We start from the raw sequence: 25,945 nt of genomic DNA, 5'->3' as shown, positions 1-25,945 counted from the left end.
GAGCATTTAAAGCTTAATCAGAGCTAAAGTAAAAATAAGATATCACAATGTACAATGTATTATCAACAATAATTTTGGGAACATATTTTCCTTAGTATAAAATAAACCCTATTTTTAAAACTGAGAAGCTACTTTGAATGCAATTTATTTTTTGTGTCCACACTGTTTTTTTTATAAATATTTAAAAACATGTTTTTCATTTCAAATATGATGAAAAATACACGTCTTGCAAAAAAGCGATTGAGCAAAACTTTAATAAACATAAAAAAAAAAAATGTATCTTTAAATATTTATGCAACTGTTTAATCAAACTACAGTTTTTCAATGTTTATCAAAAGACGTCTGGTTTAATTGAGAAAACATTTTCAAAAAAAAATTCGGGTTTTACAACTAAATAATATTATTTAGAATTTACTATGTCTCAAATTTGAGCAGATTTTTAATCGAAAAAATTCAATTTTTTTTTTGTAAATGTTATTTAAACGTTATTAATTTCAGATAATACTTAACTAAAAATAAATTTGTTGTTTTCTCGTATGATTATTAACTATGATATTTTATTGCCAAATAAAAATTGTTAATATAACAAACCACTGGATTGTTTGTGAATTTTTATATTTGAAAACATAATACTTAACGAATTTTAATCATACCGATGATGGTTTAATACAAAAATATAAAAGAAAACAAACAATTTAATTTCGATGATTTCTTTGGGTTAAAAAAAAAATCAATTAATTTACATTTTAAACGAATATAATTTTGTTTTTAAAATTTATATATAAAGAAAAACAAAGTATATCCGATGAATATATTGCTGACATAGTGATAATAAACATCTCTACACAGGTGTTCTTCCTCTGTTATAATTTTTGACTTAATAAATTATATATTAATTTCACTTCAACTCTTTTATCTCATTTTTTTTTTTTTTTGAACATTACTTCATTGAGATTGCGAAGCTGGAGCCGTCGACTTACTTCGATGTGTTGTTGGTGTGGCCGGTAGTTGTTGAACAGATGCATTGTCTTTTACATGTTTTTCCACCTGAACGAAATCAAAAATATTTTAATAGCGTATTTGTCTTGAAATTATTTTGTTCTGTCACCAAAAACGAGCAAAATTTTTAATGGAGACGACATTTTTACGTCGCCTTTTTATTGTAATGGATCAGTACAAGAAATATGTTGGCAATATCTGAAGTTAAAATAATTGTGTGTAGAAAAATAACAAAACATTAATATGTTTAGATGTGAATGAATCGAATTCATGTTATCTAGACGTGTCTAGATTAGTTCAGAAGGCTTAGAAAAGTGATATCAGTAGCTAATTACGATCAATTGACGTGAAACAACTAGTAGTTTACAACAAATTAAAAAAAAGTTACAATATTTAGCAACTTGAGGTAACTTGTTTTTTTTTTATGCAAAGTAATCATGATATCAAAATCTTACAATATTTTTTATGTACACAATCGCTTTGTCTTCTTGATTTCCAGTTCCTTTGACGTTTTCAGGTTTATACGGTGGGCTTATTATTACATGATCGTAGACGACAATATTCTGTCCTTGCCAAGATACTTCTGGAATCCTTAAAAAACAAATAATAATAACAATCAGTAGGTGATAAAACATTATGTTATATTTTCCCCTGATGATTTTTCCAGATACTTACGTTTTAGTTATAGTCAGATACAGCTTTTGAGCCTCTGGAGAAACATTTGCAGACATAGCCGATATCTGACGTTTCTTGTCTTGAATTTGGGTTTTTACCCTATTATTCAACTGTAAGAAAAAAATATATATACATTAATACTATTATACAAACGATTCAAAATATTAAAAAAAATTAATACCAATAACTCACCCTATTTAAATTTAATGAAGGCAAAGGTGGAGGATTGAAATTAGATTCCTTCTTGACTTGCACGTCTTTGGCAAAAGCTAAGTTAACTATATTGATGTCGTTCAACATTGGATTATTCGTAGTTGATGGACATTCTAGTAGTTAGCGTTAAGGAAGTAATACAGATGATACATTTTAATGTAGAAAACAGCAAACTTTACTTATCGACAAAAACGCGCATGGGAAAATGTCGTCGAGTGGTACGATACAAAGATAAGGGTGACCACAACATTGAAGGTCATAGTCAATAGTTATTGTAATTTTCAATTTTATTCATAACATAAACAACAAAATCAAAGTCACATTTAAATAACCGTTAGTTGCAATTTTAATGATAGAATCAATAGAATAGAGAGAAAACCATTATCTTAGGTGACCGCCCGACTATGCTTTAAAACTGACTCCCGGTCAATACAAGCTAAATGCAATAATAATAAATAGAGTAGGAGAAATTTTAGTTTCTTAAAAACGTTTTTATTTCTTTATCTAAACAATTCTTTTTCTTTAGTTTTCAAAGTTAAGTTTGTCATAATATTATATCTACTGGTATGAGGCGAAATGAGATAACAAACCATGTATTTTGCATGCCACGATATCAGTCGCGTCTTTTTCGACTTGTAAATCTTTAGACAGCCGAGATGCGGCCGAACAATCGGACTGTTGAGCCGCCCACTACCTGTCGTGTCGTCCCACCATTTACAGGGACGCGATACTTTTTTTTTCAGCAACCAAAACCTCTACATTGATTGTACTTTATCACGTTTTAACGACGTCATTCGCGTCTGGCATCGGCCGGGGACTTTGCAGAGTAGCTGGCGGACCTGATGCGAACCTGTATATATAAATAAAAGGATACTCAAAATCAGCATTTTCGTGTTGGGCTCGAAACCGAGCACTTCGCCTTCGATCTCCTCGTCGAAGCAGTTGGTGCACATGACGACGCTGCCGATTGAAAAACACTCGTTGACACCGGCCATTTTGTGTTTCCCATAAAAGTTTATCGCCATCGGCTGCTGCAACAGACACAACGACACCGGGCGACCACGACTGCGACGGCGGCGGCGATCGGCGGATCCGAAAGGCGCACGAACGACGGCCGGCTGCGCGCTTGACCGGTGGGAAATCGGTCGGATTTCCGCAATAATTTTTCCCCAAGTCTTCTATGGAGAATCTAAAATAAAAAATAATGCAAAAAATTCACAAAAACCGACGTGACGGTGATAATCAGTAAGTATTATAATATAATTATTGAAAAATATAGGGAGAAAAAAATCAGCTATAATAATATAATAACCGCACTTACGGCCGTGGAAAATGGTAATGTGTGTGGCGCGTGCGTGCGTGCGTGTGCACTGTGCAGTGTGTGTGTGGATGCGTGTTGTGATTGTCCGCGGGGTGCGTCAAAAGTGGCATAGGTACGTTGAACGAACGCGCGCGCCGAACGTGATAACGGCTGATAACGATACGGCCGTCGGTGACGTCACGTGTGCACCGATCGAGCGGACGAACCGCGTGCGGAACACGTCGGTACGAAAGCCCGCGCAAAATCGCGTTTAAAATTGTTTTCATTTAATTTTAAAACGTTGAAATATTTTGTACATTTCTCGTGCGCACGCATTCAGTATGTAACAGATAACACATTTGTTAATGACAAGGCGCTAGTAGTTTTCTTCTTGAAAAAATTGAGGTAGTTCTCTTTATAGTTTATGTTTATTTGAGATATTATAAAATTATTATAATGTATATACCTTTTTTTAGTATTTTCCAAAGCTCTGCCAACTACATAGTCAATAGGCAAACTTTTTAAATTGAGAATATTTTGCCGTTTGCTACACATTTTTACTGGTCGATAACCAGTATTGGTTTGTAAATTTGTAAATGATTAATGGCGAAACACTAAGAGCGTTTTATTGGCATTGATAACGTCGTCCTTACCTTGGAGAAAAATATATTAAATATAGGGAAATATTATTAAACTAGAGTTATATAAAATAATTTATTCTACGATACACTGGTATGATTAATGAAAATTGATACCTAAGATAATAAAAAAATACTATTTTACATAGTATCATGTTAAAAATTAAGAAAACGGACAATCCGTGTATTCGGTATCTATGGATTTAAATACCTACTTTATCATACAAAAAGTAGAACAGTTCTTAATTTTTAGCAAAAAGTGTAACATTTTTGTCTTTGTTAGACTTTAATAATTAACGGTTGCAATTTAATTAGTATACAGTATATCTTTTATATTTTTATGTTTGATTTAACTTATTTTAAAGCAAGTACCTACACAAAAATTATTGACAGCGTCTGTTAAATAGTTGTACAGGCTACAGCGATATCCATTCGAGTTCATTGATATGTATACTGGGGTGAGTTAATCTAAAATATCAATTTAAAATTAATCCCTCTAGACAGATTTTCCAAGTGTGTAGCATAAATTTTGTTTTTCAATTTTGTTTATTTTGTAATATCGTTGATTACTTTTGTTTATTTAGGTAACTAGTTCTTAGTTGTTCCAATTCTGATAATATGCAAGTTTCATTTTTCTATTAACGCTTATTATTCGCTTCCCAACAGTCTTATGTGTCCTACGTGCTGAACAATAGTAAATAGCTCAAATTTACAGCTTTCTGCTACATATTATTACACAGGTAGGTCAAAAATCCATCAACAATATATCTGCTGATGATGTTGTATAGATAGATAGATATGTAGAAAAAATTAATTTTGTAATATAAAATAACCTATATGATGAGTGATGACACTTAGTATATTAAAAGTGATTCGTTAATATTTAAGAGTATAAAATATTGTTGTTTTTTTTTGTGTTTATTCGTTGTAAGATTAAATCAGTCCAATAAATCTAACTAATTTTCTAATTGCTAAATCAAAAATCGATCTTTTAGCCCGCATAGAAAAAATAGTAAGCTATTCACATTGAAATCCGTCCAATAGATGCGCCAGAAAATGGGTTCTGCGGAAGTCATTTTTATCAAACTTTCGCCATAACTTTAAAAGTATACTATGACTAGAATAACTTAAATATATTTGTTCCGTCTTAAAAATTAGTCGGCATATTATTAAAAAAGACTACTAAATCGAATTTTGTCAAATATTGCCTATCCTTTGCCCCTTAATAAATAGCGCTTTTGCTCCGGGGTACGGTGTATATTATATATGTATAATAAGTATACCGCCGTCCCTCCCCCTCCCCCCCAAAAATGAATTCCAACTTGCGACACTTGGAACATAGGTATTGAAATAATAATATGCAATTTGCACACGGTAAGTAGGTACTAAGAGCGTCGACTGCCGGCGCAGCTTATCTTCGACGGCCGGGGTCGTCGGATACGGTGTGACGTCACCGATGTACCGTCGACCACACGTGTGCCCTTATGATACCGCTGTCCCCCTACTCCACACCCGCCGCCGCCACACCGGTGTGTGTGTGTGTGTGTGTTAAACTGTTAACCCAACGGCAGTACACACAGCTATTATCGCGTCGCGTTTGTGTACTCTTTGCCTTTTATACTTCTCTCCCTGTGTATATAATTTTTTTTTTTTGCCATCATTCTCGCGCTGATAAATTAATCCGTTTGTATATTACAAGAGTTGTTTTTCGTTCACAAACACACACACACACACACACACAATAATATTTCGTTTAATATAATTCTACATAATATTATATTATTGTATGTGAAGTCCACTCCTTTCCGCTCCCGCCGTCGTTTCACGTTTTTTTTTTCTCTCCTTTTTTTCCCTAACTATCCAACACACACACACACGACATGGCCAACAAAAGACGTTCACGATAATATTATTTTTGTCGAGTTTATATAGTACTATATCGCGATGTATATTATTTTATATTGAAAACAAATTTCTATTATATTTTTTTTTTGTTTTGCTCAACTCGGTAAATTTCCGCCGCCGCTGCCCACCAACGCGACCCGTAGTCAAGTGGATTTCGATTTTTGTTATTTTTTATTATCAAAAAAAAAAATATATATTATTATTATATTAATTTATCGTCGCACGTCCAACTGTATACAGCAGCAGCAGCAGCTCTCGTTTGCTCGTCGTTTTTAGCTGATGTTCGCAACACGGACGCCGATCAACCGAGATTAGTATTAATATAATTACACAACAGCAGTGCGGTGAAAATAGTCGAAAAACAGTAAGTATACCTACCTATTTGAAGATTTGAAATATATAATAATAATATACCTATCGTGTATGTCGTTTCATTATCATTGCTGTGGTCAAGTGCTGCTGCACCGTCGTGGTCGACAATAGGGCGGGAAGCACCGTGTGTAACCGCCGCCGTCCGTTTTTTTTTTGATTAGGTATTTTTATTAATAGACGGTGTGTATAACATACAATTTTCGTTATTATTATTATTATTATTGTTCTAAACGATTTCGTGCATTGTTTTTTTTCCCTAAAAAATGGTGGGAGTGTAATTGAGCAAACGGATCGGGAAAATATCGGGTTTTATTTTTGGATAATTTTTCTTTTTCTGCGTCCGTTTAAAGATATTATATTATATTGCGACCTAATCGTTTTTGAAAATCGACAAAAATCTTATCACCCGATAATAATTTTGTCGGTCGTAGGGAATTCCCATTGGATCGGCCGACACCGATGCTAAATTAAAATAAAATCAGGACCGTCCTTTTGTTTGCACGTCAACTATAACTATATTATAGGTATGTTTGTTTCGTTTTGAGATTAGAAATAAGTAAAAAAAAAAAGCCGCTTTCCTTTGCGCGCACACACACACACACACCTTTGATGAGGAGTATTGCCTTGCCGCCATTATGCGATTCGACACAATCTCGACTCTATAAAAAATGATGTATTATTAGGTTATATTATTGTTATATTTGTTTAGTGAGATCTATGATTTATGGCCGAATACGCCATAAAGTCGTGTCAAGTATACGAATAATTATAAAATATGACAAATATTATATAATTAAAATTTCCAAATCAACGCGAAAACTCCTGTGCTATGATAATATTATAATAACAATTAGGTGTATTGTATTATATTGTTATTGCATATTGTTATATTTCCATAAATAACAAACGACATTGACGTTTGTGTGTCCTTTATCTAAATCATTATGAAAGTTTGGTGTTGATTAGACTTTTTTAAATATTACCTATTTACATTATGAGGATGTTCACACTTTTCTTGTTCTTAAATTCGCATATTATAAAGAACTTTTAACTCGGTATATTTTAATCTTGATTCTACAATAATTATTTTATAACTAGGTTTGCTGAAAAATCATTCTACTTAAATATTATTGTCGTCAGACTGAGCCATTGTGATTTATATCCGAGTCGACTGGTAGCAACATTTGTATGTATTCTAACATTGTTTGTAAATGTTGTTGTGTACATAATAACTATTCAACTTTTACAAACAACGGGGTAGTATTTTGGGTTGGTGGGCAAGTTGTCACATCTGTCTGTTGTCGAACCTGATCGTCACCAGTTGATTGTACAAAAAAATTAAAGAACTGCATCAAAATCAGCCCAGTCATTCTGTAATTGGCGCATTGGACTGTGACTATCTATATAACTCATCCATAAGGCCTTAGTAATGTATGTTATTGTTTAAATAGGCCAAATAGTATTTCTTGACAAAAAACATCATTATAGCCACGCTTCACAAAAAAATACAGACATTTTCATGTTGTGTGGTGATTTAATTATTTTCTATGGCGTAGATTTTGTGATAATTTTCAACGTAGAGATTGAGTGCCAGGTATCAGGCGTTTTACATAATATAAAACATTATTATATGATATTCTTATGTATATTTAAAGGGTTTATCTTAGATAATCGAAACATCATCAGTAAATTATATTATATATTTTTTATCTTTGACGTTAATACTAATAATTTTGTACTAATTGGTTAAAAAAAAAATGTATCTGTTCATGTTTTATACGATGTTATCATAACCTTACAATATGTGCTGCATAACGTTCTATTCCTATTCTCTTAATCCTTTAACTTATTTTTGAATGATATATTGTTTTTATAAATTAATTAATTATATTTATTTTTGTTAAATAAATTACAAAGAAAAAAAACTATCATTGTAAAACAAATTCCTTTTGAGATAAGCATTGATTACAATCAAATGTATGATCTACATACACTTTTTTAGATATTATATGATTGAGGTCATTTATTTTTTTTTATTAGATTATTTTTTAAGTTATTGTTTGGTAATTGTTTAAATCAAAACTAATTTACGCTATACAATCAAAGTAAATATAGTCGATTACTAGAAAATATTTATTACTGTTATTATGCTAATATGTTTTTAATTTTCCTTTAAATAGGTCTCCTTTGTAATTTCTCATCCTTCATTCCTGTATTACTGTCTGTGTAATATGTCGCACATGAAACGCAGCCGAAAGGTATATATCATAATAATATGTATATATTTATACTTGGTAATTATTTTATTACTAGCCAGATAACTAACTTCTATTGTTAACTCTCTTTTTGAATGCGATAGAATACTATTCTGATCGTCTTTTACTTCACAACTGAGTCGATAAAGTAACTAATTATGTAAAATTTCTGGCTAATGATAAAATGATAATATCACTCGGTAAAGATTGTTAACTAAAAGATGGTTGTAAAATAAAAATAAATTAATATTTGATTTAAACATTTTTTTTTCCTTGTCAATTAGGTTACTTATACGAGTTTTGAAGGAAGATACCAACGTCTAGAACTGTCCACTCTCAAACAACAGACGTTTAGATATAACAGTCGTACGGTGGCCGACAGACGGAACGGATCAACCATGGTGCCAAACCGAATATTTGTCGGGGGCCTAACCAATGGTACGACCGAACAAGAACTGCGGAATTTCTTCTCAATCTACGGTGAAGTCAAAGTGGTAAAAATAGTCAAAGATAAGGCCGGAGCCCTTAAAGGTTTCGGGTTCATCACTTTCGGGTCTGACGAAGAAGTGAAAAAAATTATTGATGCGGTAAGTTCATCTTGTGCTCGGTGTATTTTAGTAAAAATATAAACATTAAAATTAACTTTGATTCATCAACGCCTTTCTTTTGTTTTTATTTTTTTAGGGACCAGTTTTGATTTTCAAAGACAAACGCATTAATATAGCTCCAGCTTTTGAAAAAGTATGAAATGTTACAGTATTTAATATTTTCGTAATGATCATAGATAGTTAGTTTTGTATTGTGTATTACTGATGAAAATACTTTATTCCGTCAGGACAACAGGCCAAACTACAACGACACCAATATCACGTCTTCTCAACAGCAAGCCCATTTGATGTCGTACAGCACTCAAGTCCAACAGTATTCAGTTCCTCCGATGGCAACATCAGCTCAACCAGTGTTAACGCCAGTCATGTATACTTACCAAAACGGTATGGCATTTTTTAATATGCCTGTAAGCGGAAATTCCGCCATTACTTCTCAACCCCCGGGCCAACCGAATTCGGCTTCGTCGGAATCGCTCGTCCCTAGTGTTTACGCAGCTGGTAAATGCAGCTTTAAAATTAAATTACCCGCACAAAATGAATTTGTTAAAATATTTTTAATATTTTAAAATTCATTTAGCAGCTCCTTATGGAACTCAGAACACTACAAGTATGCAAGGGTACAGTGGTCAACCTATCTTCTATCCAAATCCTGTACCTCAAGTGTTGGTACAGCAGTCTTATTCAAACTTACCAGTGAGTTCGGTAAGCCTTTACATTTTTTTTTTTTTTTCAAATTCCGTTTAATTCACAAAAATAGTGGTGCAATTGTACGCACAGCTCGAGACTAAACCGCTGCGTTCAGAATAATTAATTGTTAATGCTAATTTATAGGTATGCAACGGCACTCAAGGGTCGAAGGTTCTTTTCTCAATGCCTTACGACACATCTTATTACTCAGGACCTCAAATGTCTAATATGGTTCCTGGCCCCGACATGGCTTATCCAATGCCGATTATGTCGCCATACATGCCTTATATGGTGACAACATCCGATGGTAGTTATCCGTACTACGACCCGTCTATGGAAAATATTCAACTTGTTCATCCGCAAATGTACGCAGAACAATGTGCAAATTCTCGACCGCCTTCCTCGGATACTACAGTAATTATAAATTATTATTATTGATGTAAAATTTATTTCCGAATGGGAATGAATTTGTAAATTTATCAAAATTTGTCAACGATTTATTGCACACTGTATATAATATTAATAACAAAGTATCATAGGTTATTAATTTTTGTACAATTTCAAAAAAAAAAAAGGCTAATGTGATAAATACAAATTTTAGGTAAATACTAAACAATGTGTTAGCGACACTGTTTTCTAGATATTGATTTTATTACATTAAATTTAAAAAAAAAAATAACATTAATTTACAGATAAAATCATTATACTCTCTTTTAATTCTTAATCTTAATCGGTATTTTCAATGCCAGACAAATTGTAAATTGTTGACCCGCAATTGTCAATTTTATTTCACAATAATAATAAAGTATATCAAATGTTGTTTGAGATAAAATTTGAAATTGACTAGGCTTTTAATTATTTTAGTGTTGTTGTGGTGATGTTTAATTTGCAATATTGTTGTTTTTTGAATTTAGGTCGGACAAGCACAAGTAATTACCACCAATCAATTTGTTTCATTGATGTCCGTAGTTAGAAACGACGAGGACAAACCTCAGATGTATACACCCGAATCCCAACAACTGTGTCTGACTCCGGTCATAAGCTTAGCCGAGCCTCCTCCTCAGTCTGTCGCCCAACCAGTAGTCTCCAAGCCCGCTACATCATCTCCGCCAGATCCTGAAAAAAACGACCCATCCAATCAACTACTCATGACCCAGATTCAGTACAACATTAGACATCCCCCGCCCAACATCAACGCTCGTCCCGAACAAAAGGATCCGGCCAATAACAAGCAGCGCAGCGACGTTCAGGCCTATCAGGGCAACAACAATAACTTGTCCATTAAAAACAACAACGATTACATGAAAAACGGCCCCAAAAAATATCCAGAGACGCGTACGTTTTACAAAACGGGGCCGTCTCCTCTATCGCATCCCAGACACCCTAACGGCCCACAGATGGTCAACTCGTCCTATGCTAACCAATTTTATGTTCCTAACACTGGCTATCGTCACCGGTTTCCTAAAGTACACTATCCTACTGTTCCTCAGGTGATGTTAAATCCAAACTATCCTTATCCAGCTCAGGGTAATATACGTCCCACTAACGGACATCAGCAAATGTTCAACAGAGGTGGCGGCGGCGCCAGATACAATAACAGCAACAACTACCAAAACAATAAAAAGAACTACAGTGTGAGTACCTACCTTACGACAACGCCACTGACAACGAGATACTTATGAACATTTTTTTTCTTTCTTTCAGTCTTACAAAGGAAACAGGATAAACCGATACAACACCGATCACGCCGACAATCCCGAAGTGTCCAGCAGTGAAGATAGTCGCGCAGATCCGTTAGCCGGAGGTGACATGAGCGCTCCTCAGGTAGAAGGAATGTGTTCTGACATGAGGTCAATGACTATACAATAAAACGCAAAGAAAATAAAAAAGAAATTGCCGCTTTCGTACGCGATCAAAGTCAAATAGCCCCAAACAAGACTGTTTATAGCCCATTCAGCTATTCCTACACTTTTTTTTGTTTATTTTTCATAGTATTATTTAACTTAATTATCTTTCTTAAGCTCAGAAAAATTGGCAGTCTTGCTGGTTAGAAAAGAAAAAACAAAATATATTTATATTTATACTCTTAAACATATTTCGCCCTTCTGTGTTCAAAATTGTTATTTATTAATAATTAATAAACACATAGTATATATATATATATATACACATATATGTAGGAAAAAAAGATGCGAATTTTCGACCCTCTTCTGACGAGAAAAAAAAAGGCTATTTTACTGTGATATGATATATTGAATGAAAAAAAAAAAATGTAAATCAACATTGTCTAGACACCATTTGTACTTTAAAATCTCCGGTAAAATTTGCTCAAACACGCCTGGGGGGAATTTATGTTTGTATATATATGTATATATATATATAAATTTATATATATATATAGATAATTTTGTTTTATCGTTGTTAACATAAATAATTAAAATTTAAAACATCAATATATAACCGTGGTGAGACAAGTAAACTATTACTGACAAAACAATACATTTTGCTGAAATAATGTAAAAAAAAAAGAAAGTTGGCATAGTTTATTTTTTATCTGCTGTCATGACTAGATATATATTTAGTAGGTTAATAATATTTTTATTTGGAGAGTGAGTTAAATTATAAACATTTATAATATCTATGTACAATATCGTATAATAATATTTGAAATTGTTCGGTACGTCTAAAAACAAAATTATTGTAGCCTACTTACTCCAATTGATTTTTTTTCGTTTTACGAGCGGTTCAGACTAGAATTATTATCTTGTGGTAATAATACAATATCATATAAACATATTATATATGATGCACACACAGTTTAACGTAACTGTAAAAAGAACTTTTTTTTAAGTAATTTTCAGGCCATCGGTTTTTGTCCGGTGACGCTTAATAAAATCAAATATATCCCCCTGTTAATTATTTTTTAAAATAAAACATTCCCCCCCCCCAAATAATATCTTATAGTATTGCATAAATTCAAAACACACACAGACATTGTGGCCCATGACCCACGATGGAGTGATCCGATCTAGTTAAATATATATTAAATTTTCAAGTTAAATCTACCGCTGTCAATATTCTAAGATATAAATAATAATATGTATATGTGTTTTAAAAAATAGTTCATATTATGTATGTATAAGTTTGGTCTTTTTCAAAATTTACTTCTTCTCAATTTGTCAATACTAACTTGGGCGTTATGCAAATCGCCAACGTAAAATGACTGAAAAAATGTATCTACGACTAAAATAGGACTTTCTCGATACTGCCATGTAAATAATAGTAATAATGATAATTAAAAAAAAAAAAAGAACTATAATATTTAAAAGTGATAGTGAGAGAGAACGGGGTGAGATGCTATTGAAGCAGAATTTTTTTTTTTTTTTTTTGTGAATAATCAGTGATCTCTGAAGTACCGGTATTCATTTTTTTTTTTTTGTATCCTATTGTAAATACTAAAAAAGTTATGTTGATGATGAGTTAATTAGTCTTTTAAGTAATTGTTAAGTAGATTATTATGTTTGTTAAGTTAAAGTTATATTTATAGTTTATAGTTATAAATACATATATATTAAGTAAATTAAAATAAAACGAAATTGTTTTAGCAAGGTAACCAAATATTTTGTTTTTTTTTTTTTTTATGTTTTGTTTAAAAAAAATTAGTAAGTGTGTAAATACAACAATGTTTTATTTCTTAGACGCAAAGCTGTCCTTTTATTACAAAAATTGTATTATTTTTTAATTACAAGTCAAGACTAGTTTACCCATTTTGATGATAGTAATAGCTATAGGCATTTTTGTGCCCCCATTTACTACTTTGATAATACATGGATTTACAAAACATGGCTTCTAGTAGAATGGTTCCTAAATTTATTAAATATATATATTTAACGTTTTTGTTCAACTTCTATCTAATAAAAATTGGAAGTTGTTTTTTTTTATAATATGCATCAAACTAAAAAATGTAGTAGGTTCCTGTCTATTAAGGCTTTGCACTTGAGCGGCTTTTGGCCTAAGATGATCTATTAAATGATAAATAATATTATTAACGTCTGGTGTAGACGGTGGTCGATTTATTTTTTATTTTTTTTCCCCCTTGCTGCTGGTTTTTTAATGCTTTTTTTTCTAGGCCCCAAGAGATGTTTGTACTGTCCCAAGCGACGTCTGACCATGGTGCCTCTCCACCAGGCTTGGATTTTTATCGCCATTCTTTCTCTGTGTTGGTCGAGTCTTTTCTCTTCTTCCAATTTCCTTTTGGCTTCAACGGATTCTTCGATAATCGTTTGCCTTTCGTTAAACTGAAACGTTAACAACGACAAAACTGTGACAATTAAATAAAAACAAGTCTGTATATTTTTTAATACAAGTTCCACTATATGTGTTTTTTTAAATATTGCCTAAGTAACACTCGTTAAAACATGTACAATTTTCTTAAGTGTACTTAATGTTTTATTCAAATTTTTATTTTTATTAGGAATTTCCCTCACCCCCCCAAAAAAAAAATGTGTAATAAGTCGACAGTCGAACTGGTGTTTGAAAATATTTTCATTGAATTTTTAACTATTGATATATACTCAAGATGTGTAACTATGAGTCAATTACATATTTAGTTATTTAAGTATAAAATCTCCATGTATCCTAAAATATACTATGCTTCGTACACCAGATCTATTGTTTGTATCCAAAAAGATACATTGCCCTAATAGTAAAATATTTAACATTTTTTATAAAAATAATAAATACTTAGATATACTTTAATTGTTTTGTTCTAATAGGTATTTATTGTTTTATCGCGGTAAATAAAATACCTATTTTTTAAATGCAGGTGCATTTTTGACTTATCGTCTTTTTAAGGAATGTCCTAAAAACATGTTTTTCTTAATTAATACAAATAAACATACTTATATACACACTTTAAAGACTTTAATACTTACCTATTCTATGTAAATCATAAAATACTATTTAAAACTGTTTAATTAATTTTCATCTTAATAGGTCTACGAGGCGGTGTATCTTAGTGATACACGTTTTAAGTAAAAAAATAAAAAAAGTGCACTTACCGTCATTTTTAAACGCCACACTTGATCGGTTTTTGTTTTAAGATTTTCCGTCAGTTCATCAAGTCTTTCGTTTATTCGGACGACGTCCAAAGTACTTTTACTTTGCCAATATTCGATTTGATTTTTCAGTTCCTACGGCAAGTAGTTTTTTTTTATAAATTCCTCAATTTTTTAGTTGAAACAAATTTGTATTGATTTTGTTTTGTTTTTAACCCTAAACTTGGCAGAAATAAAAATACACACGAAAATTCCAAACCATGTTCAGTTTATTTTTACTAATTAACCGCGTAGAATTCATTTTTGACGGGGGTTTTTTTTTTTAACAATAATTCTTGGTTGTTTTATTTGTTCAACAATAAAGACTTTTTTTTTCCTTTATGTGGTCATACTGGTTTTAGTCCTACTGTTTACTTCGCTCTAGCATACAAGCTACTATATGTTGGTTTATCTCTTTATATTATTACTCTATGATGGATACATAACATCCCATTTGACTAATTCAATAGTTGTATCTTTAAAGATACACTGCCTCATATACTTATTAAGATAAAAAAAACATTTTAAATAGTATTTTATAATTTACGTAGAGTAGGTATTTTTCCTTAATCTATGTATAAAAGTATGTTTATTTGTATTAATTAAGAAAAAATTTGATTTTAGGACATTTTTTTAAAATGAAAATAAGTTAAAAATGCTATTTAAAAAATAGGTATTTTGTTTACCGCAATAAAATAATAAATACCTATTAGAACGAAACAATTAATTTAATTATTTATTAATTTTTATAGAATGTTAAGTATTTTACTATTGGAGCAATGTAACTTTTTGGATACAGGTATGAAAATGAAAAAAAAGGGTAATGTATCTTTTTGGACACATGCGATTTATGACTTAAATTACTAAATAAGTGACTAAATAATTTATTTTAACATGGTTTTTGAAAACAATTTTGTGTATCTTTAAAGATACACCGGCCAAGTCAAGGGTTAAACATCATTCTCACGGTTGTACTGTGGTCTAAAAACGACTTAGTTTCCTTGTCGACCAACGTTTCCGTTTTGAGTTTGTTCCGGGCTTCTGAGATTTTTTTCTCGAGTTCCAATTCGTCCAAGGTAAATTTCATCTTGAAATGCTCTATTCGAGAATGTTCCCATTTGTCCACATAGAGTTTTTCCGTTTCCCTTCGTATTGTGTTTTTTTCTCCTTGCACCTGGCAAAAGTTTATTAAGAAATTGCAAATTTTACTAGTTATTTTACTAAACCTAGATACGACTTTTCATGTACAATAGTTGTTTTTTTTTTACTGTTTGGAGATGTTTATAATTTCTAGTTTATGTCCTTTTTTTCCATTGTTATACCTAGTTTCCATTACATAACGTGTAAATCAATTCTAGATATACTTCGGTGTATTTTTTATAAGCGCATTCACATCTTAATAATTACCAAGGGTCTTATGACAGTTATATAGTAACAAGTTTTTGACTATTATTATACATTTTATTGTATCATTTAATTCCAAACTAATTATTTTCAAAGATTTAATCTTGGTGTAGTTATAACTTATAACATATATTTTAACATTGCATAATTAAAAGAATTTGTATCATTTCAATTTACCGGTAACTATTTTTTATGTGGAAAATAAAGTCCGTCTGAATGAGATGTTAAAATAAAAATAAACATCCCCACCCTATCCACACTCCATCTCTTATCTATTATCTTATCAGATTAATCTTTAGAAATTTTCATTATGATAAAAACTGACGATTTTCCAAAGTAGACATAAAATGTCAATACTGTTTGAAAGCTACAATGGATATATTATAAAGGTAGTGTGGCCCGTAGCCGGTCATTGCGGGAACCCATATTGAACAAATTATCGCTTATGTCTTCCATGTAATATTTCATTAGTGGTAGCTTAACGTTTTGCACGTTTATAATTTGGAAAACGCGATTAAAATTGAAATCACTTTCGTATATTCTAAATCGTTTAGATTTAACATTTACAATTTGATTGAAAACGTACCTACTACTTGTGTGATCCATACACAAAAAACTACAATTACTGAATATAGCAGTGTGTTACTGAAAACTCTCACAAAACTGCCTATATACCGTACGACAAAATTTGTCTTAGTAAACATCATAGACTAATAAAACATGTCGTTTGTTATTTACATAAAAAAATAATAATAGTCATAAAATATTGAAATATTGTTGATTTTTTTTCAAAGATTCCATTCGACGATATTTTGACTGTGTTTAAACGACTATGGATGTCTTTTTCAACTGCTAGTACAGATACAGGCCTCGAATACTTGTCAGTTTTGATGGGAAAAAAATTGTAATTTATCCTATAGAATATAGATAATAAATGACTGTGATAGCCTGACTAAAAAAAAAATGGCAATCACTAATGTATCCTCATCGCTGTATCAATAAGTATACACTAATGTTCAAACTCTAAATTGGGATTTTGTAAAATATTACCTTTACTTTACCCGTTTAAAAATGGGCGGAGTGGACGAAGGCATCACGAATACAACAGTCATGCTTAAAATTAGAATTTTTGCATAATAGTTAGCAATGAGAAATTTTTAGACAATAGCCCCGTAAGCTGTTGTTAGCGTGCAAGTTGTAATCAGAGTAGAGATATTTAAGTAGCTGGGATTAGTCGTGTAAGAAAATGGACAGTGAAATGATTCATTACTAATGTGTGTCTATCTTTGATCGTATAAGACTTATTTCTATGCGTGCAAGCTAATTGCATAAGTTGAGACATTTTTACCGGTTAGTCTTTTAAAAAATTGCTGAATTTGTAGACAATAAGACAGTGTAAGTACGAATAAGTGTTTGAAACCTACTTAAAATTTTCTAGTTAAGCAGTTTCAATTTCAACTTACTGTGTCTTTTTCAATCGCTGCGTCGACTTGCAATTCTTTTCGTTTCAGTTGCTTGATTTTTTTTTCAAGAGTATTTGTGTGTTCGTTGTTTTTATTATGATTTTCATTGTGTTTTATTGGACCTCGACTATCATCGTTTGGTTCCCAACGTAGATCGTGACATGTTATTGAAGATCTAAATGAACTTAAATTGTTAATAGTCGTTTGGAAAAAAGATTTGATAGTATCAACCGTGTCGTCTGTGTTGTACAACGATTCGAGTAATGATATTTTCAATAAAGTCCGTTCGAATATGTCTTTGAAATTTGTAATTTCTTTTGAAGTTAATACGTCATCCATTGTGACACTATATTATGTAGGTAACTTAAACAAGCAATCGCCAAAGTTAAAAACACTGGCTTCAGTTGGCTTAGCAACTCGGAGAGATAATCAATACTTAGATAGGAAAGCGTAAAAGGTCTGCTAGTGAAGCACAGTTAGTATTTATTTATTATTATTATTATTTTTTTTTTGGTAGAGTGTGAAATCTTATATATTTTTTATTCATCTACTTAAACTGTGACGTTGTAATTCAGAGCTTCGATAAACCCATTTGTTGTGGCGGACCTAAACTTAATTTTCTATGAATGTTTTTTACATTCAACTCGAGACACATTGTCAAAGAATGCTGTATGCAAAGAATGACCATTGGGATACGTTTGGATTTTTTTTGGGGGACTGCAAGTAATTTGTTTTTTCAATTGTATAGGCCGGTCAAAACGTTTGGCCCTCTCCATTCAAATACAGAAATAACGCCTCTGCTTTTACTATAATTTTTTTTAATCAGATATTGGCGTTGGATTCGAATGGTGGACTTGTGACTCGTCGTTTAATCGTTCCTGTCGTTTGACATTAACGGACATGGGAATTTCCACGTTTGATAAAATGGTTGATTGTTATTTATTATTAAAATATGTATATATTTCCCGTATATTATGTTAAAAAAATAAATAGCCATCTAAATATACATATATTAAAATTTATTATAATTAATTAACTAAAAAACTAGCCTTAAATAAAATATCTTATTCCGATGATTTAATTAAAGAAGATACTTGGGTGAAGGGAGGGGAGAGGAGGTTAAGCATAAAGAGTCACACAAACATTCTTGGTTGACGTCGAGCCTAAAAATTGTATTATACAAAAAAAAAAAAACACTTGTTTGTGAAAGTAAATAATATTCTCTGTTCGCTTCACATCTAATTAAACACATACAATATCGATTTAATGAAATTTACTGTTTGATTTGTTCTACAGTATAAATTTGTAATATATATTTCTGTTCAAAAAGATTTATTTTAGCGATAGCTGTTTTTTTTTTAAACTCACTATAAAACCAACAGTTTTAGAGAGAACGAGTCATTCTTTTTGTCGTCGAGTCAAACTCGAGCACTAATAAAAAATGTTATTAATGTACACCATTTTGTTAGTATCGAACTTTTTACTTACTAACCATGTATTGGGCAAACCACCGAGGTTGGACCCAAAACCTGACCTGAATTTACCGTCGGGTGGACCGTCAAGTTCGGCCCCATTACCAACCGAGGGCGATGTAAGTATTTTTTTTATTTTCTCAGACAATGACACGTCTTGATTGTACAATTTTTCTATTATATACAGGAGGGTGGACTTCAACTTACCCAGAAACAAGTAAGTATTTAAAATGTTTTCAGACAATAACACTTGATCGTTCGTTTTTACAATATTGGCAGGTTTTTCCTCATTTCTATACATAATATTATGCATAATTTATTTAATTTTATTTATATAAATAATTTAAGACGTATATTTAAATGTGAAAATATAAATAATTTATCTAAACCTTAATTATTGTGAATAACCGTTAATAAATCATGACTAAATGAATGAATGAATGAATGAATAATGGAATAACTGTTTATTTTCTATTCGTGAATTTATTTAAATATAACATTTATAAAACATTTACGAATATTGTCGTTCTCTGGACTTGTATCACAATATTGTTCTAAAGTGTAACTTATAAAAATTTGGAACAAATCTACTTTACCGAGTACCTTTTTTGAATTCCTTTTAACATTTAAAAAACGCGCTGCGTCGCACAGCGGTCTGAGAATAAAATTTAGGTGGCAATAATAGACCACTTAAAAAAACACACAAACGTTTGTTTTTTTTACGTTTTATAACCGTTAAGGACTTAATAAAAAAAAATATGATTTTAATAAATAACTTACAAAATAAATTGTTTATTTTTCATATACATTTCAATAACCAAAAAAATTAATGAAGTTTTGGCATTTTTATTTTCAAAATAATAGAAAAAACAAAATTTGTCCGGTTCAAAAAATGTTGTCAAGTTGAAATTTTATATTTAAACTTTTTATCATATACTAATGAGATTCTGGAAAGAAAAAGTGATTTGACTAACATTTATAAAAGCCTATTTTTGCCACCTAAATTTCATTCTCGGACCACTGACAAACACAGACAGACGCGAAATCTCAAAAACGTACTTTACCCTGTTTCTGTTATTAATACATTTAAGTAATAATACTAAGTCTTGTAACTTTTTAAATTTTTAATCATCTTTACAATAAGATTTAAAACTAAAATATTAAAAACAAAATTATGTGAAGTGTTTACATTACCCTAAGTACTTACTTTTTGTAGTAATTAAAGTTGTACAATGGAAATAGGAAACTTATTGACACCGGCCTAACGCCCCTACAAGTTATTTTTTTCAATTTTAGTCAATTAATTAATTAAAATTTATAAAATAAAGGTACCCGCTAACCGGAAAAGTATAATAGATATTTTATAAATCAATTTTTAAAAACATTAAAAAAAATATATATTCGTATATAATAATACTAACAAAAATATATATATTTCAGTGGCTAAAACGATGTTTTCTTGACGCTAGAAAACAAGTGAGGAAAGATTATAATTTAGAAGAACTTAAACCAGATATCGCATTAAAAGATCTTTTAAAGTATTTTGGTGGCTTCTATACAGTTGTAACTAAGACTACTAACTACTTGAACGCAAAAAACATTGACGCTGATACACGAGGTAACTATTAACTGTACTTCGTTATCTTTTAATTTTAGGTATTTATTTTAGTATCTTTTTATCTCTGCATCGAAATTAAAATTAATGGTTACAGTATTAAATACTATCAATCAAATACCTACTGTATATTAGGTTGAAAAATTGATATTGCGTTTCGTTGATGACTATTAACTATTAATTTTTTAATTTAGTCTATAGTCATCGTAGGTCGAAAAGAACAGAGTGTGTATAAAGATGACTTGTAATTTTGTTACTTTGAAAAGTAATGAAAATTAAGTAACTTATAACAAGTTAAGTTAAAGTAGAGCGCGTAGTGTCTACCAATTATGTATATATTATTTATTTATTTTTAGAACACATAAATTTGGAACTATTCAGTGAAATTGTTGAAGAATATTGCCGCGGCTTGTTTCCTATATACAAATTCGTCCAATGGAGATGGCAAGGAAGCAACCCAAAAAGAGATCCAGAGCTAGATGATCTGTATTCAGATTTAGATCCCTTTCAAGACTCAGACATAGAATATTGATTAAGATCTAGATCAAGATCCAGATCTGGATTAAAAGTTAAAACCTACTTATAACCAGATCTAAATCTGGTTCTTGAAAGGAAATTAATGTTGGTGTAAAATGTTATGTTTCAACAAAATACAATAAAATGTGTTTTAATTATAAAAATTATTCAATACTTAGATAGGAAAGCGTCAAAGGTCTGCGAGTGAAGCACAATTAGTAATTATTGATTTTTTTTTTTTTGGGAAGGTTTGTATTCTTATAAATTTTTTATTCATCGACTTGAGCTGCGACGTTGTGATTCAGAAGTCAGAACTCAGAGCTTCGATAAACCCATTTGTTGTGGCGGACCTAAACTTAATTTTCTATGAATGTTTTTTACATTCAAATCGAGACACATTGTCAAAGTATGCTATTTGCAAACAATGACCATTGGGATAAGTTTGGATTTTTTTTTGAGGGATTGCAAGTAAATTGGTTTTTCAATTTTATGGGTAGGTCAAAACGTTTGGCCCTCTCCATTCAAATACAGAAATAACGCCTCTGCTTTTACTATGAATTTTTTTAATCAGATATTGGCGTTGGATTCGAATGGTGGACTTGTGACTCGTCGTTTAATCGTTCCTGTCGTTTGACATTAACGGGCATGGAAATTTCCACGTTATCCCCAGTTTAGACGTGACCGTTTTGTACAAGCATTGAGTCGCTTTAACGATGTCTCCGAAGACAACAGCCCCGACCAGTGGTCCTATCCAGTACACTATGAAATGCTGTCTGTTAATCATTCCCTGGCATCCATACATTCCGGCCGTGGCGTACGTGGGGTTCATCAGAGCACCGACACACCTGAAGGCTAAACACATCCAACAATTAATGTCCAGAGTGCCTGTGCCTAAAAAATAGTTTTTATTTTTAGATTTGTAGGGTCCGAAACTAAATGTGCCATAAGTCGTGGGGTCGAAGGTTTTCAGGAATTATTCCTTGATACCTTTGGTTTTCCCTAATACAAGTTCGATTACAGATTTTTAAGAAAAAATAGATATATTAGTCTCAAATCCCAATACAGATCTAAGTTGAGTCTAATTTTACGACCTTTAGAGTATTTGAGTGTTTTTCACGTTTTTCTGGTCACACTTACCTTCTAATTAAATCATAGACTGAAGTTAATTGTAAAACTATTACCTAGTCATTATTTAAATATAGTGCGTAAAAACTACTTAAAACGCTGACATTTCAAAATGTGTACAAAACTAATAATTATAATAATATGTTTCTGAAAATCCAATCCTAACCCTATGAACCCTTATTCCCATTCATAGTAAAAACAACAAGGGATTTCGTCCCAAGAATTCTGACCTAACCTCAAAAAGGATGAAAAATACAATTTAGAAGAGGGGGGGGGGGGGTGGGGAAAGGACGTTTACTGTGCATCGTCCGTCCAGTTTATAGACAAGTTAAAGAGCTTACGGACGTAAGAAGATAAACTGGACGGGCTGTGGAAATTGACAAAAGCGATCAATCATGTTTATATTATGCTCTCTCAAGTGTGCGTACCGATCAAATTAATAATCATTATTATGGTTGTTTTCACCAAGTATTTAGCGGTAAAGCATTTGGTTATGTTTCCGAAAATCAGTTGCACGGCCAAGAAAACAATGGTAATAACCGCTTCGGTTGTGGCCGCCTTAAACGTGCTGTTAATCTGTAACACGAAATTAAATAATAATGTAACTCGTTTGTCCGCCAAACCACTTGTACAATTCACTTTTAGGAACCTTCATGTGACCATTGCAACGAGCCTCCAAAAATACTTCTCGTGTGCACATAACATTACTTGTCCACAATGTCAACATTATTCTGACAAAAACAGAAAATAATTATTATGGCCTTGCCCTTGCCCGATTTATATATTTTGTAAAGATAAATTAATACTAAATTTACCTGTTGCTCAAGTAGCTGGCCAGGATCAGGATGAACACTTTTTTCAAAATCTCAATTCCTCGCAAAACGTTCTTTTCGACGATGAGTTGGCACTGTCTCGATGACTCGTTTGTATTATCATCACTGTCGCACATTCGTACCGAACAGCGCAACTTATCCCTACTACAATAACGTCGTTCAAAACTTACATATTTATATACCATCATATTCAATAGATACAATGTAGTTTATAGTCTATAGATTTCAACAGACATGGAAAAGTATGTACGTCGATAAGTCCTAATAATTAGTGGTGCCCTTACTGCCCTTACTAGAAGCAACCGGTGGTATTACTATTTTTTGCCATTTTTCTTCGATTGATACTATGATGGCTGCATAGCTGATAAAGTTCGCCCCTTTTCCTCTAACATCGTTAAAAAAACCTCCCTAAAAATGGAAGTGTTGGCAAATAATGTTCAATTTTTAAATTTACACAAAAAAATTTAGTAAAACTAGATAGGAAAAGTTTAGTTGATATAGAAGGGCAGAATTTAAACAAAAGACATCTAGCATGCAAGTGCTCTGACCGCTGAGCCTTTTGCTGATTCCATTGTGTGATTCGAATTAAGGTAAAAGGTGGAATTTAGCTCAAAAACACTTTCGGTAGAAGACTTTTTAAAATGTTTTTCAGGTATATTTTCTCTTAGTCAGTTTGACTTCTTGTAACATTTGCTTCCCCTCCATGTCCAATTATTTTGAGTAGTTTAACCAAATGCTGACCGTCTACTATCTTAGTTCGTTAACATTTCTTAGTCTATTCCACAAACCTCTATGTCTTGTATGTAAGTTGCACTTTACTAATCTTTCTATATGTCTAAACCTAACCTAACCGTCTCGGTCTATTTTTTTTCCTATCTGCGTGGCAGTTTTTGAGATTTTTTCAGTGATATAATTTTATCTTGTACCACAATGAGAACCTCCTAATCGGAAAACCGTGTCGGCATAACCAGTAAGTATTTGTTTAAAATTCACTCACGACCATCGGCGGACCTTGTCATAGACATTGGTCATCAGCAGCGGACTCGAATGGTACACGACGAATATCAAGTTAGTGTGGAACACGTGGTAGGCGCACGATTTGGTCGTTAACTTCATCCAATAGTTGAACAGCAGTCTCAACAGGAACACTACTACGGTCTTGCCGGGTATATCCAGCCTGAGCACTGAGGAGAAGAAACAAATGTAATTTCTTTTTTATAATTTTATAGTTTATAAAATTGTATAAAAGATGTATCCACACTTCATGCAGATACATCCAGTTGCAGGATATATATAAGGATAGTCAAATTAATTTGTTAGGTAAGCACTTACTTACCGGCGAACCACGGAAATTGATTTATGAGAAATTTTGAGTATTTGATAAATGTTGCCAGTAATTCGATTAAGGCCGGATATTATGAAACTACTAGAAAACGTTTGGCCAGAACTAGGACTATACTCATCATTATATATCGCAAGGAGATTATAGATCGGAAATAATCGTATAACTATCAGGACATATCCTCGTTTAACTGAGTTTACTCGGTTACCAATCAGTCGGTCGGACTTACATTTTGTTCCCTAAATTAATTCCCACCGATCACTATAATATATCTACATTATATAAAATTAAGAGTATCTATTAAGAGTTTTATAATATCTGACGTTAAGGGGATTGCATGCGGTCGGTTTTTTCAGTCAAAACACATCATTTTTATTCCATTGCATAGACCGAACCAGTGATAAGATAACCCGATAACATGAGATAACCCGATAAGCAATCTAAAAACAGATTCGAATTCGCCATGAAGTTTACTTATGATCGGTCAGGGTACTTTTTTCAATTTTTAATTTTAACCCTTTTCAAATTTGAAATTTTACATAATGTTCAAACGTATTTTATACATAGTAGGAATAAGATATCAAAAAAGTACTCTGACATGAGTAAACTTCATGACGAATTCAAATCGGCTTTCAGATTACTTATCGGATCACTGGTTCAGCCTGTGCGATGGAACAAAAAATGTATGTTATATTAACTAAAATGGTTTTTACTCATAGACAAAATAATTTAAATTAAAAATAATACCATGAAGCTTATACAAATTAACCGGTAAATTAATTGATATGATCGAAATTTATTAAAACCACTTTTTTCTTAAATATTGCCTTTACAAAACTCCTTAAAAACCAACCGCGTGCAATCCCCTTAATCAATATACTGGCTATATTTATCAATATTTAACATTTCTCATAAATCAATTTCCGTTGTTCGCCAGTAAGTAAGTGCCTAATTAACAAATTCATTTGACTATCCTTATATCCTTAAATATCCTAATTAGGAGTACCTAATCTCTTATCTCTATTCTCTTATCATTAATACATAATATCTTATCTCTTATATCTCATATCTTATCAAATAATTATTTATCAGTTCTTTCATTCAAAAAAAAGTTTAAAAAGCCTTGGGGATGAAAATGAAGAAAGTTAGCAATCTAAACTACCATATCGCCTTAAGCCAGTTAAGCACCCCCTCCCCTTCCCCGCCGGAATTCCCAAGTTTGCCTTGTCGGTTTACCACACCAATGCGGATGGCCATCACGTAACAGTAGTGCTCGGTGATCTTGACCGTTTCGACAAAGATGCGGACGGCTTCGTATTTGACATAATCCGAATCTTTGGCGAACGTCAACCGCCGCCGGTACAAATGCAAGCAGAGTTTAATCAAAGCCGACGCCACGCTGATAACAAACATGTGCAGCAAACAGG

The 25,945-nt window shown here is 31.8% G+C and overlaps 3 protein-coding genes across 9 annotated transcripts; 1 reads left to right on the top strand and 2 right to left on the bottom strand.

Annotated features, from left to right (window-relative positions):
• Positions 1 to 738: 738 nt before the first annotated feature.
• On the bottom strand, positions 739 to 3,227 carry LOC126846411 (protein LSM12 homolog A). 2 transcript variants are annotated; one of them, XM_050585780.1, is made up of 6 exons: positions 3,209 to 3,227; positions 2,762 to 3,076; positions 1,867 to 2,000; positions 1,675 to 1,784; positions 1,455 to 1,590; positions 739 to 1,047 (listed from the first exon to the last, which is right to left on the bottom strand). In XM_050585780.1, the coding sequence occupies exons 2-6, from the start codon at positions 2,910 to 2,912 to the stop codon at positions 946 to 948; spliced, it is 633 nt and encodes a 210-aa protein (XP_050441737.1). In that variant the 5' UTR covers positions 2,913 to 3,076; positions 3,209 to 3,227; the 3' UTR covers positions 739 to 945. The 2 variants fall into 2 exon arrangements, with proteins under 2 accessions (XP_050441737.1, XP_050441736.1); XM_050585779.1 differs by lacking the exon at positions 3,209 to 3,227 and having other exon boundaries at positions 2,762 to 3,186.
• A 2,184-nt stretch (positions 3,228 to 5,411) lies between these two features.
• On the top strand, positions 5,412 to 12,598 carry LOC126846687 (dual specificity protein kinase splA-like). 6 transcript variants are annotated; one of them, XM_050586421.1, is made up of 8 exons: positions 5,412 to 6,094; positions 8,642 to 8,944; positions 9,042 to 9,098; positions 9,193 to 9,349; positions 9,546 to 9,667; positions 9,797 to 10,066; positions 10,567 to 11,286; positions 11,357 to 12,598. In XM_050586421.1, exons 2-8 carry the CDS (start codon positions 8,756 to 8,758, stop codon positions 11,519 to 11,521), a joined length of 1,680 nt encoding a protein of 559 aa, XP_050442378.1. In that variant the 5' UTR covers positions 5,412 to 6,094; positions 8,642 to 8,755; the 3' UTR covers positions 11,522 to 12,598. The 6 variants fall into 6 exon arrangements, with proteins under 6 accessions (XP_050442378.1, XP_050442377.1, XP_050442375.1 ...); XM_050586420.1 differs by having other exon boundaries at positions 9,543 to 9,667; XM_050586418.1 differs by having other exon boundaries at positions 9,193 to 9,463.
• Positions 12,599 to 13,438: 840 nt separating this feature from the next.
• On the bottom strand, positions 13,439 to 25,931 carry LOC126846223 (uncharacterized). The gene is made up of 11 exons (XM_050585483.1): positions 25,760 to 25,931; positions 24,174 to 24,360; positions 23,159 to 23,320; positions 22,993 to 23,074; positions 22,772 to 22,919; positions 21,860 to 22,070; positions 19,295 to 19,380; positions 17,616 to 17,929; positions 15,716 to 15,922; positions 14,713 to 14,844; positions 13,439 to 13,950 (listed from the first exon to the last, which is right to left on the bottom strand). The coding sequence occupies exons 1-11, from the start codon at positions 25,929 to 25,931 to the stop codon at positions 13,726 to 13,728; spliced, it is 1,926 nt and encodes a 641-aa protein (XP_050441440.1). The 3' UTR covers positions 13,439 to 13,725.
• Positions 25,932 to 25,945: the final 14 nt, after the last annotated feature.

Source organism: Adelges cooleyi, unplaced genomic scaffold, assembly GCF_023614345.1.
Source record: "Adelges cooleyi isolate 19-005CV unplaced genomic scaffold, UGA_ACOO_1.1 ACOO_flye_CR_arks_rails_tigmint_CR_PRNA_9, whole genome shotgun sequence".
Lineage (NCBI taxonomy): Eukaryota > Metazoa > Arthropoda > Insecta > Hemiptera > Adelgidae > Adelges > Adelges cooleyi.
The sequence above is the reverse complement of the archived record's forward strand: the minus strand, read 5'-3'. Positions and strand labels throughout refer to the sequence as shown.